The 13615-nt window shown below is 39.1% G+C and overlaps 1 protein-coding gene across 3 annotated transcripts in view; it reads left to right on the top strand.

The window, feature by feature from the left end:
- Positions 1 to 13615, top strand: part of SMARCC1 (SWI/SNF related, matrix associated, actin dependent regulator of chromatin subfamily c member 1) — a 94118-nt gene that overhangs the window by 13508 nt on the left and 66995 nt on the right. For 2 of the 3 annotated variants that reach the window (XM_057402833.1, XM_057402831.1), the window contains exons 2-6: positions 2441 to 2560; positions 7909 to 7994; positions 9337 to 9363; positions 11604 to 11685; positions 12764 to 12856. In XM_057402833.1, coding sequence (XP_057258816.1) covers positions 2441 to 2560; positions 7909 to 7994; positions 9337 to 9363; positions 11604 to 11685; positions 12764 to 12856 — 408 coding nt within the window. The remainder of the gene's footprint in view (positions 1 to 2440; positions 2561 to 7908; positions 7995 to 9336; positions 9364 to 11603; positions 11686 to 12763; positions 12857 to 13615) is intronic. The other variant, XM_057402832.1, reaches the window with a different exon arrangement.

The raw sequence follows: 13615 nt of genomic DNA on the forward strand, positions 1-13615 counted from the left end.
GGGAAAAGCTTTAAGGCTTTTAACGTATACAAGTAAAGGCAAATGTGGCAATGCATAGCTTTTCCTCCATTAAATGAGCTACAGTGGTTATGAGGGGGTTTCCTCTATTCATTGTTGCCAAAATAAAGACTGTAGCTTCAGAGAAGATATGCAAAAGCAATTTCCTTTTTTTTTTATAATCTTGTGGAGTGTGCCTCCCATGTGAAACTAAAGGTTTACTGCTGCAGTGTGTTGTTTTACTGGGGAAAAAAAAACCCCACACCTTTCCAGATAGGTATTTAGAGAAAGCATTACAGTGAGGTGAGTAGACAGTCTCAAATATCTGGGCTTAAGTGGGAACCAGTGGTTTTGCTTTTGGAGCGTGTGTAATAGGTATGGCATGTGAATGCGTTCAAGACCAAAGCTGTCTCGTTAATAGAAATAGTATTATTTAATATGAAGTCTGGCGCTTGGTCTGCTATGCTTTTGTTTTCACATTTGTGTGAAACCTAAATCTGTATTTTGGCAGAGAACTGTTTTGCCTTCACCTTTTAATTTAGAGTGCATTCTAATTGGCGTAACTGAGCTAAAATCTCAAAGTATTATTCAGACTTGCATAAGGTAGTGGTGATGCAGATGCTGAATGTGCAAAATGATGGGAGATTCACTACGTGTGTGCACATCCTGGGTGTGATAGCCACTTTTAAGCTATACAAAAAACAACATGAGAAATCTTGTTTTAACAGATACAAAAATACACAGCAGCATGTGCACATTGGTAATCATCCTTCTTAGTTTAGCAAACCCTTAGGACAATGATAAAAAGGGTTCTGGCAAAGTTAGCAGTAGGATTTAAGTATGATTCTGTGCCTCCCTGGTGGAGAATTTTAGCACTGGTAACAAAGGCAGAGAATGGCACCTTCCTGCTGAGCTGCAGCACCTGGCGAGTTAATGCAGAGGCTGGGAGGGATTTTTTAGGGAAGCTGCTGGATTAATGGGAGCATCTGAGTGAATCACATGCTCCATTTTGCCAATCCTGTCTAAAATTGGTAATTCAACAAAAGATGGCCTAAACTGCTCTGGTGATTTCAGCTGCAGCATCCAGAGCTTCTAGTCCAAAGGCTATAAAGAGAGTAGATGCTAGCTGAGAGGAGTCTGAGGGTCTAGAGGGTTTTTACATACTTAGGAACAAAAGTCTTTGTCTTAACTGAGTTCTAACAGGAAGAAAGACTGTTACTTCTGCTTCATATCTCTGTAGTAGCTGGTGAGAATTGATAGCAGTTATTAATTGGATAAAATTGCCACAGTTGCCTGCTTTTCCTCCCTAGGAGAAGGGAAAGTGCTAAAATGAAAATCCAGTTTTGGAAAGTAAACCTTTTGTTCTTTATAGGCTGATATTTCTATGTTAGGTTTTGTGCACAGGGCAGGACACCTGGAGAGCCTTAAAGGTATTCTTATCCTGTGAGTTGTAGAGATTTAATTTCTCTACTATTTGTCTCTTAACAAGTACTGAAGGAACTTGGATCTTGAGATGGTCAGATATCATCCAATTCTGATGGAAAAGTGTAATATGCTGTGTAGATGGTGCTTTGGAAAGCCTAGTTAGATCTGCCTGCTATTTAAGACCACTGCTTTAAACTTTTGAGGGTTCTGCCTCTCAAAAAAGAAAAAAAATAAGGGGCTTTAGAAGAGTCTGATTTGAGGGTAGAGCCAAAGCTTTATGGCTCAGAGTGTTAGCAAGGTAAACTACTGAGGTAGCTGATATTGTCCCATATTCTAGGTGAACAAGTAATGTTTCTTCTACTCCTGGAATTCTTCTGGCATGGTGAGATTACAGCCAGTAAGTTAATACAGTTATATTAAGAGTAATGAAAACTCAGCAGCCGTGGTATGATATTTTTTTTTTATATTCCATGCTGTGATTTCCTTTCTATATACATATATCTGTATGTGTTTTGTTAGAAGTACAACCTTGGGAAGAGCTTAAGTTGTCACAAAGCGTTGCAAATGTAGTTACCCAGATCAGGTTTTTTCTTTGTACGTGACATGCTATATAGTACCAAATGGATGCTTTAAGGATTAACGTATTAGTTGATTACGGAAGGAGCTTGTAAAGTTGCTGTAGAAAGCTTTGTGTATGTGTGGGCCAGAGTTAGTCTGTTTCTTTATTAGGAGCTACAAATCAGATTGAAGTAGTTAATCTCTACCTGTATAACAGCTCTGGCTGTGGTGAGCTGATGATGATTTACAGATACGTGCTATATTTTAAGACTAAAGCTAGAAAAATGCGTTTGCTGCTCCTTCCGTGTATGCACACCCACTTCCCAGCCATGCAGTGATCCTTAAATCTTAAAACTGTGCTGTGCAACTGTTAAAGTCTGGAGAATTAGTAAACCAGTCTTAATGTTTTATTATCCTTTATCCTAAGTAAGTGTTTGTTTTTGTTTTTTTTGTCTTTCAGTATGTTCAAGCAGATGCTCCTACCAATAAAACACTGGCTGGCCTGGTGGTGCAGCTGCTGCAATTCCAGGAAGATGCCTTTGGAAAACATGTCACCAATCCTGCCTTCACAAAGCTTCCTGTGAGTATTTGGGTTAACCCACTGCTGTTACCGCAGCGTATTTTGTTCTTCCTCCTGTATTGGGGCTGCTGCTTGCTTCCAGGTGATGGGGAGATCAGTGCTTTGTCTGAGGCTTTGGATGATGCATCCTCTGGAAGGGATGAAATATCATGCTCCTTAAAAACAGATTTTCACTGTAAACTAGCTGATTTTCCTTACATTTGGAAATGATTTCCTGAATACTGTGGAAATGTTTTAATTTGTACTAAATGTAAGCTTGTAAATTTTAAGTAAAATCTGTTTGGACTGATGCATTGTAGACTGACTGAATTATATATGCTTCCCAAAGCAAACAAGTTTCTGCTGGGCATTTCTGTTCAAACTGAAACACAGAGAAATGGCTTCATGGTATTCTCTAGTAGCACATTGTTACCTAATCAGTCTGGGACAGTTTTCTAGTCACTCAGGATATTGGTATGCAGAAACATTTTTACAGGTTGCTTATTTAAAATTCAAACTTGGCCCATCGTTAGCAGTGCTACCCCGGTGATGGTGGTCAAAGATCAGTCCCATTGTGCTTGGAACTGTGCCAACCCCAAAAATAATTCTGGCCACTTGAGCGTGAAGCATAAACAACTGATAGAGGGAAGAGGGATGCGGCAAATGGTAAGGGCAAAGTAACAAAGGGATTTCAGTTGTGAAGTGCAGGGACTGCAGCATGGTGTGAAGCGTCCAGCTGGCTGATTCAGGGTAGGTTTTGTGGTCCAAGACAACTGTCATAAATGTGTGTGTAAGCATTGTGGATGTCAGCAGGATGGTCTTTGTTTATTTTTGCCTGCAGAATGCTTACTGGGAATCTAAGGTGCAATCTAGGGTTCTCTTTAGATGAACATACTAAGTTGGAAATACCTGTAACTGATAACAATATAATAAATTGAAGTTGTTCTGAAACCTGTTGAAAATACTTGTATCTTTGGTCCATCACTTACAGAATAGTGTATTTTATTATTTCATGGCATGGGTTTTGTGGTCTTGTGTTTTTGGTTGGTTTTTTTTTTTTTTCAGATGTTTTGTTTATCTAAGTACTGTGAGGAATGTGAATTTGTGTGTGTGTTCCTCAGGAGAGGGTTTTCAAACTTATGGGGTAAAGTCACCAAAGTCACTAAGGTGAAACTTAAGACTTGGTGCTTAGGAACACTCACAGAAGCACCACGAGATGCTGTTAAAATGTAGTTCACCATCTCTTCCGTTCTGTTTACTGGATACCTCAGGGGTAAGGAAAAGCTTTAGGGACAGAGGTGAACATTGTGGTGCTTTCTTTTGATATGGCAGTGTAGACCATAAAACTACCTGTGTTCAACAAGTTGATAAACCATTTGAGTGCTCTCGAGTGTTAAATCAATTTATCTTATCTTAAAAATGGGTCATAAAGATTTCAGTGGCATTGTAAATATGTTGTTCCTGTGTTTAACTATTCTTACCGTTTTGAAGGTCTAATCTGATCAAATTTGCTCAGTTTAAGTTTACAGCAGTTGGAACTCTCTGTTCTCAATTATGTCTGACAAAACAGCTCATCAGGATGTCTTCCTTTGTATTGTTTTTAGGAGAAAATGCAGTATGTACTCTCAAGACAAGGTTAGCGTTCATTTTTTTAGACATGTAATTCAGGGTGCTGGTTCAGGCTGCGGAGGCTCTGTTATTCACCATATCACTTTGAAGACATGCTGCATGCTTGAGTTTTACAGGATTTTGTCTGACTGGGGAGGAGAGGTAGGGCGAAGGGATGTGTTTAAGTGACATTGTTAACCTCCAAAAGTAATTGAAAAGCTATTGCAGGCTTCCACAGAAAAGAAACTGAATGAAGCTACAAAAGGTTAAATAATCTCTTGAACTAAAGTTCAAACATTTTACTCGGTGCGAGTGGATGCAGTAGCCTTTGCATTTGAGAGAGGGTTCTTAATTCTGTGTTTAAGCTCCTGCTCTTGGCAAGGAGTCCATACAACACAGGGTTTTGGATTAAATGAAGGGCTGTTCATTTGCATCAAGGCATGCTTAACTTCCGTGCATGTCTTCTCATCATTGCATTTAAATACATATTGTCTAACCTTAATGATGCTCAAAAAATAAAAAGCTGGGTAATCTTAAAGGCAATTTTGCATGTTTCAAATAAAGTTTATAGTAAGGTACTAACTCCCACAACAGCTAATTATAAAATCGTTCCTCGGTTCTATGGTTTTGGGCACAAATGTGAAGGGAATCTGATTTATTGATAGCTGCATCTCTTCCTTGAAGCAGGTTTTGTCTAGCTGTTAAAAGCAATTTCCTTTTATGCAAGTAGCGACGACTACAGTTTAATGAGGGTCTTGCTAGTGTCTGCTGACACTTTGAAGAAGTGACTTACGTCTAAGAGATGTGTATCTTGGTTTTCATGGTTGAGTTTTGGCTGAACTTCCTGGGTATGTCATAAAATCCTGATTTGCCAGAGTGGCTTCAGTTTCTTGTGCTGCCAGGGATGCCAGGGATGACCGAGCCATGTGCCAGGCTGCGGGACCTGCCAGAATTGTCCTAGGAATGCAGAGAGGTGGGGCCTTGTCACTGAAAGATTTAATGTGGGCTGCTGATGGGCAGCTTGATAAAGGCGATGCTGCAGCAGCAAGCCCTAAAGTTTTGCAGTAGGGCATGTTGGGTACATGGGGCTGTTTGCCAAAATATAGATGGGCTTTGCTGTGGTCATTTCATTCAGTTGTGTGAAATGTCTGGCACGTCAGCATAAAGGGAAAGGTCAATTCTGGACAACCACATGTATGTTGGACAGCTGGAGATAAGTAACAGCGACTTGCCTATTAGTGCTGTCAGTGGGCCTTCTGACTTCATGTTGAGGTTTTGGTTTTCTTTTTAGAGTAGCTAGCATTTGCTTATGTGTTTGTAAACCAAAGCTTGTATTCTCAGAGCCAGGTCTTATGGCAGTAAAATCATTCAGCATGTTAAGACGTTTTGGTTTAGTTAAAGCTTCTGATCAGAGACTTCTCCATCCATAGAGGACTTCAGTTTCCTAAGAACAGCTTTGAAATGCAAGCAGCCCATAAACTGGCAAGCACTTGCATGGTGGCTCTAAGCTCTATTATTTTCAGTGCACAGCAGGGCTTTAAGCAGATGGTGGACCAGAAGCAGTTCTGTTCTGGTTGAATGCTTATGAAGGATCGTTTTTATGTTGTTCTTGGACACTGGTGAATTTGATATCACACAGAACTGCTTTGCTTTCCATTAGCCAAGGAAAGCAATGTTTCGTTTAGATCCCGTGCTAGCATTTTAGCTGCTTGCCTGCAGATTGAGTTTAAAATGCTTGTCAGCAGTGCAAAGACTGTAATTTGATGTTTATCCTGTGTTAGGAAACACTCCTGAGGTGTAATATAAAATACTTTCTTTAAAGAAAATTACCTGTTCTGGTCTAAAAAGCAAGAAGCAAGACCAGAAACATTCCTTATGTAGAAAAACTGCTAGGAAGGTTCGTGTCTGTGCAGTGTCTCCAACATTGTGCTTTCTCTAGTACCAGAAGAAAGCAGCCTACAGAAAGCTGCTGGTAACTTCAGACAGTCATTAAACACCTCCCCAAGTTCTGTTTTGTGAATTGTACAAGTTTATTTTTACTGAGAAATGCAATATAGACCAATCTTGGTCTGTATGCATATGGAAAGATAGGATTAATTTGCTATTTCAGTAAATAGTTGGTCATTTTGCACTGGATGGAGCAACATCAGAAGAGCTCAGCCCCAAGAGTGCCCCTTGACGTGGCTGTTGTATGCTTCTGGTAGGGCTGGGACATGTGGGGCTGAGCTTCTGTAGGTGGGTCCTTCCTTGTCGATGCCAGGGATACAGACTTCATAGAATCCTAGAATGGTCTGTGTTGGAAGGATCTTGAAGACTCATCTAGTTCCAAACCCTCTGCACTGGAAGATGCTCTAAGATCTCCCCGGAGCCTTACTCTGCCCAGATTCAACAAGCCCAGCTCTCTCAGCCTGTCTCCATAGCAGAGGTGCTCAGCTCTCGGAGTATCTTTGTGGTGTATTTAAAGTCCTCTTGATCCTATATAAAAGTTGCCAAAAGCAGCTTGGTGCTGTTGTCAATAGAAAGAAGTGTTCCAGAGTAGTCTGATGCGAGTACATGTTTGTAAAGGAATTTTTGCATTTACAAGAACTTAAAAAACAAACAAAAGGAACCACTTTTTTTGCGGTTTAGTCAAATTGACTTACCAGTCATATCGGATAACAGTCTGTTACTGTAAAGAGAAGGCCTGGTGGACAGAAACCAAGTTTTCATTTGTTCTGTTATCACGTCATGTGTTGCTTTCTTTATCCATGGTTTGTTTATCGGTGCTGTTGCACACTTTTCTTCCTGTTCCAAGCCTGATAAGGTGAACCTCATACATGTCAGTACTCTGCAGATTATGGTTGAAATAGATCATGGTGTTGCCTTTCTCTGGTCCTGGCTTCAGCTGAGCTGTCCAGTTGTCATCAGTTTTGAAGATGACTCTGACGGCACCTTACTTTTCCTGAGCACGTCCAAACATCCTGACCAGAAATATTGTAAAACAGCAGAGATAATTCTAAATTAAAATTTATCAGAGAACTGTTCCTTTCTGTGTAAGAAACAGTCCTGCTCCTTTAATAACTTTTTAGAGAAAGGACTTGGTGGAACTTGGTAGAGGTTTTCAGTCTTCTTGTGCTCCTGTCTGAACTGCAGTTCTTGAATTTGGAGAACGTGTTTATGAGTACGTGACTCGGCTGTACTCTGCTAAAATTGTTAGGGAAGAAGTGAGTTGGATTTAGTCTTTTAGGGCAGATCTGCATGGTGACCTTCTCAGATTTTCACAAACAACGTTTTGTTGTGGTAGAGGAGGAGGGATAGGAAGGGAGAGCTTTAGGAGCTGTAGTGACTGTGGAACTGGGTTTTAGATGTTCATTACTAATGATTGGGTTTGGTTTACTTAATACACATGAGGAGCTTCTGAAGTGGTACCTCTGATTTTAGGTTTAATTGACTGTGAAATGCATGTTCAAAGAGTAGTTTGGATTTCTGATTTACTGCTATACAAGGAATTTTCTGCAAGCTGCTTGCATAAGGAAGAACTCAAAGTTTTCAGATAGATCAGGTTCTGCTTGCAAACATGAAGAATTCTATTTAAATCAAATGAATTTAATCTTCTCAAAACATTCTTAAAGGAGAATGTAAAATTCCAGAAGGGATTAATTTAAAAATAAAAACTGTGCATTTGATAAGTTAGATGCCTAAAACTCAGCTAACAAGTATGTATTTGTTTAATTACTTAAAAGTCAGTGTCACTGTGTTTTCACTTTTCTGTTGGGTTCTAGGCAAAGTGCTTCATGGATTTCAAAGCTGGAGGTACATTATGCCACATTCTTGGTGCTGCTTACAAATATAAGAATGAACAGGGCTGGTAAGTTTTTAGCTTTGATTTATACACCTTTTGCATGAATTAAGCACATGAAATGCCTATGCAGACTACTTAAAGTTTAATACTTTCTGGAGAATTGGGTAGGCAAGGGAGTTGGAGATGGGAAGAGGAAATTTTTTTTCTTGTTTTGCTGATGGTAGTTTTTTTGAGACACCCACACACACTTCTAAATTTAAAGATAAGTTGTCCAAGTTTAAGGTCTTGAGCCTGTAGGTTGGGAGTTAATTACAAGCTTCAGGCTTTTTTCTTGGCTGGTTACTTGCTGTATGACTTGCAAAGTTAACCAGTATCATAGAATCACTGTTTCCCATCTATAAGATGTCTTTGTTGCTGGATTGAGTGTAGAGTTTAGTTATAATAGGAAAACATGAAGCACTGCATAGACACTAATAAGCAATGGAAAACTTACGATTTATCAACCTCCATACATGCAGAGTGTCAGTTGTTAGAGATGCTGCCCATGTAGTGATTGACACCAACATTAAACTATTTGTGTGGCATCCCAGTAGTGTTTTGACCTGTGTGTTTCTTAGTTATAATCCTCTTTCCAAGACAGCAGTAGCATAAATTACTGTATTTGAGAACACTGAAAAAAATGTGAGGATGAAAAGTCAATAAATAAAAGTAAGCAGAAATTGTTCTTGTACGTAAGTTTAAATAGTTTCTGATTTGAGGCTGTGCAGACCTGTAAACAGCATTCCTGGAATTGACTCTGTTTCTGTTACAAGAACAAATTAAAAGGTGAAAATGAAGTGGTTGATTTTTTTTTTTTTTGGAGCTGTTTATACTCTTTATCAGCTAAACGGGTTCTGAGGTGGATACATCAGAAAGCTGGTATGAGTAAGCTGTTCTCAGGGTTTTTCTTCCTCCAGTATTACAAGCACTTAAGACGTGATGCAGGTTTGTCATGTTCTATGTGGCATAGCTTTCAGGCATGTCTTGCTGCCTCTTTGCCTTTAAGATAAAGGAGTTAAATGGCTCCTACTTTATGAATATTTAAACTTTTTTTTTTTCCCCCAACAGATTTAGTTTTCAGTTGTTAAAATTTGTCAGCAAAACTCGTATATGATTGCCTCCTCTCTTCTCACTCTCTTGCCAATTCCTCGAAACTAGTGTGGGTAGTGTCTTGTGTTTGTGCATGTGGGATGTAGAGGGAAACGATACTTGAATTTAACTCTGAAGATCAGACTTAGAGCTTGGAATGTATCCTTCACTGACTCAACCAAATAATACGTGGTGTTTTGCCTGAAATATGATTTTTTTTTTTTTAATGGTATGCATTGTCGCTCTTGCTTAACCTGTTTGTGAATGATCTGTCTTATAGGAGAAGTACCTTTCCTCGTCATAATAGGTATGTCTGAAAAATGCACTTACCCAGTGCAGCTGGACATACCTTGTCTTATCACCGCAATTCAAGTAGTTGTTTGCTAAAACCTGTCAGATGGTATCAGTTAAACTATGGATAGGAAGAATTAGTGCTACTATTTTATCTAAATGGGCAACTAAAAAAAAGCGAGATTTCTTAGTGTATTTGTATGCTTCTCTTAAATTATGGGTTTCAAAAGCAGGCAGGAAGGGGACATATGTACCATTAACTGAATACATAATGCAGATTTTAGGCAACCAAATGTAAGAATTTTGGTCAGACTTCCATGCCTTAAGTGTCTTTGTTTTGTAGGGACTGAACTCTTTATTAAGTGTCTAGGTTAGTTTGTGTTTATTGAGCATTTATATTCCTTCCTTGAAACCATTACCTTTGATAAGCGTATGTCTTGAATACAGACTATGAAGCTGTCAATAGCTGAATTCTGGAAAAGTGACTTGATCTTGGCTCTTAAAATCCGATGTGTTACATGTGTAAAATACCTCATTAAATTGTGTTGTGCAGAGAACTGCCTGACTTCTTGATGACTGGCCTTACTTCTAGAAGCCAGTGTAAACTTTTTAGCATGCGCAACTCTATTTAAAGAGGTCATAACTTTAATTTAAAATTGAAAGATACCAGGGTATTGTCTAAAATTTGTCTGTTGTGTCCTTAGTGTGAAGGGAAGAGCCTGCGATGTTGTGTTTTGGCATAGAAACTGTCATAATAGTGACTGTTTCTAGTGCTGCCCAACATGGCAGCATACTTACACAGTGCCACCTGTGTGGGCAGCTTCTTTGTGAAAATGCTAGACCCTCGTGTGAATAAAAACATGGTGGTCCCACCTGAAGTGTCTTTAACTGAGTAGTGTTACAATGGTGTGATGCCATCCTTGTGTGGTAATGGGTTTTGCGATAAAAATTAGTCTTGCTTTGGTCTACCTTCATTGCATATTTTTAAACTTAAAAATTGATTTGATGTGTTACTGGAAACAAGTATGTGTTTAAAAGAAACTCAGTAGATATGGGCACTGGAATAAATTCTTCTATTTTTAAGTTGGGGTGTTAACTAAAAGCATATCAGTCACTGCATGGTAGTTACATGCATGGCTTTTTCACTCTATTAAGTGTACTGGCTATTTATTATATGCTGAAATCCCATCTGCTGGTATTGCCTCTGCTGAACACCAGCTCCACACTCCAGTTAAGAGTATTTTCAGACTCTAGGAACAGCTTTTTCCAAAACTTGAGAGGTACAGAAGTGCACCAGACAGTGTTTTACATCTAAGAGTCAACAATCTGATTATTTAAACATATCATGCTTTGGAAAAGGCTGATTTCGTAAGGGCCAGGCACGGATCTGTTTCAGAGGCTCCTACAGTGCCCTGGCCTGTGTGATAGTGCCAGGACGGGCACCTGCAGGTGCTGAGCTTGGCAAGGGGCTGACGTTAGTGCTGTTATTGTCCCAAATTCTTTGGAGTTGGTTCATCCATGATTCTGAACATGTGTATTGTTCAGATGCATACAGCAGAATGTTTTGGGTGGACTCTTGTGCTTCTTCCCAGTAGAAAGTCTCAGATTTTGTGTTATCTCCCCCATTTCTGATTGACACTTAAATCTGCATTGTTATTTCAAGAATTGTGATTACTTTGTCAACGAAGCAGCAAACTTTAAAATACCAGAGTCCAATAAAGATGATGAAGTGTTTACATGGATTATTAGCTACCTGTGTGTTGGGTGTGGGGTGGCTTGTTCTCAAATAGATAAGTAGTTTAGAAAATACCAGGCAGACAAATTGCTGTGTTTTTCCTGGATTAGAATCTGGGACTGTTGGATGGGTGCAACTAGAAGGAAGAGAAACGTGAGAGCTTGTTCATGAATTTTCTCATCTAGTTGTTGAAATCCATTGTGAGCATTTGATTATCTGTTTAATTACCCTTTGTGACTGTAGTGGAATGCACGACCCTGCTACAGGGTTTTGTTGGACAATGTCAACCTTCATTTTCCCTACACATTTCACAAATCAGTTGCATTTTGTTGATTTGGTTCATTGTGATTTTTCTTGCTTGTGGGGGCTGCCAAGTGAAGCAAAAATATTTGTGATTGTGCTTTAAGTGTTCTTACATAGCTACCATGATACACTTGTTTTTTATGTGGAACGTGAAAGATTCTTGCCTATCAAGTGGAGGAGAGTTGAATTTAATATTTTTGAATAATTTTCCTTAACAGGCGGAGGTTTGACCTGCAGAATCCATCCCGAATGGATCGAAATGTGGAGATGTTTATGAACATTGAGAAAACACTAGTGCAGGCAAGAAACTCATACATAAAACTGCTCTTCAGGGAAGGGATTCACTAGTTTTTATGTGCCTCAGTTGTGACCCACTGGAAGTGTTTCACCCTGGCTTTCTGTAAGAATGTTATACTCTTCCCTCCCTCTCCCACCCATTTTAGTCGCAATTCCATGTTATCATTGAAAACTTCAGAATGTTTTCAGTGGTGTTCTTCAGATATGTACTGGGTGAGAACCACCCCTTTGTAAGGTAGGAGAAAGCATCCTGAGTGTCTCTGGCTTCCTGTGAAAGCAACACCCTTAGGATTGAGGAACTATTTCTGTACATACCCATTCAGTTGTTGAGTTTCTTGAGACTCAGCTTTATACAGGTGACTTTTTGACTTTTTTCAGGTTAGGGTACATTTTAGATGGTGTCACTTGCTTTTTTTTTTTTTTTTTCTTTCAAACTCTAAACCCAGGCTTAGTGTATAATATCAAGATGTAATTTGCAGGTGCTTATTCTAAATAGAAATGGGAGGAAGGACAGAAAAAAGAAACAATCTTATGATAAAACTTTTGCCATTGTATGGTGGTTTCAGTGCCCAATAGAGTACGTGTTAAAATTCAAAATGAAATTAACATATACCTGTTGATATTGTAGAAATGGATGAATCTGCATTTTGGTGATAGGGGACAGATTCAGATTTGAAAGCTGACACACAAGGGACTTAAATTCCTACTCAAGTGAAGTCTCCCAGAGCCTGTCAGAAATTATTTGAAATCGAAGACATCATTTCCATTAAAAATGTTATAAAAGCGGGAGCATGAGAACAGCTGTACTGGGTCACATTCCCTTTGTCTGCAATGATGTCTTTGTTAGAGCTAACAGTAGATCTGTGGAGACCGGAAAGAAATCAGGATAGGACTTTGGCAAGGAGGAAAAGGAAAGAGTGCTATCAGAAGGGTTTCTGGAGCTCCTTTTAGTATGCTATATCACAAACTGACACATATTCCTTTTGAGCTCTTTCAAGCATTGGTGATTTTGATAGGAATTTTTTTATTTGTCCCAGGTGGCCAACTAACTTCTTGCTTGACTTTCTGTTCTCTCCACTAGAACAACTGTCTGAGCAGACCAACCATCTACCTCATTCCAGATATAGAATTGAAGCTGGCTAATAAATTGAAGGATATTGTCAAACGTCACCAGGTAATTGTTAAATAGTGTATCTTAAAGAGTGTATTTTGGCAGTTGCAAGATAAAATGTGTTTGCTTAGCCTCATTGTATCAGTTACATCTGGAATCTGACAACACAGGGCAGCAGCAGCAAATCACTTAAGACCAAAAGTTCACAGTTTGTAAAATGCAAGTAGTAGTTATCCTCACGAGGAGATTGAATCCTAACTCTGTTCTTAAAGTAAATCTGAAATTGCTGTTTGAGTGAAAAGTACTTACGGCATGTCTGAATTGGCTGCAAGCCTGAACTGATTTAATGCTCAGTACCTGCTTATACAAAGCAGAAGCTCGGTCTTTGTCCAAACGTGAGGCCAAAGAAGGTAGTGTGCAATACAGCTGTTCTGGATCTGTGGGGACAGCATAAGGAAGCTTTGATCTTAACATGATTGCTACCTTTTTCGCTTTATTTTACTTGCTCTTTTTTTCTTGCTTGTGCTGAAAAGAGTATGAGCAACAGCAGTCTCTTTCTTGTTAGGGAGTCAGCATATTTCCAAGAGTGTCAGCATCTTGCCATTGTAGTTTATTAAACTAAATGATGAGCTGAATAAGATTAACAGTTTCATGTGTTAAAAATGTAAACAGTCTTCACATGTCTTGAGAGAAATATCCAGGAATGTGAACTCAAGATGGTCCGATAGCCTTTTGTGTTATGGCAATTCACAGCTGTAGCCAAAGTAAACTTTCTTTTCCAGATTAAATGTTTTTCCTGTGTTGTGATAATGAACCGTCATC

This window comes from Pezoporus wallicus, unplaced genomic scaffold (genome assembly GCF_028554395.1).
Source record: "Pezoporus wallicus isolate ANWC-B61680 ecotype Strahan unplaced genomic scaffold, APGP_CSIRO_Pwel_v1 contig_8057, whole genome shotgun sequence".
NCBI lineage: Eukaryota > Metazoa > Chordata > Aves > Psittaciformes > Psittacidae > Pezoporus > Pezoporus wallicus.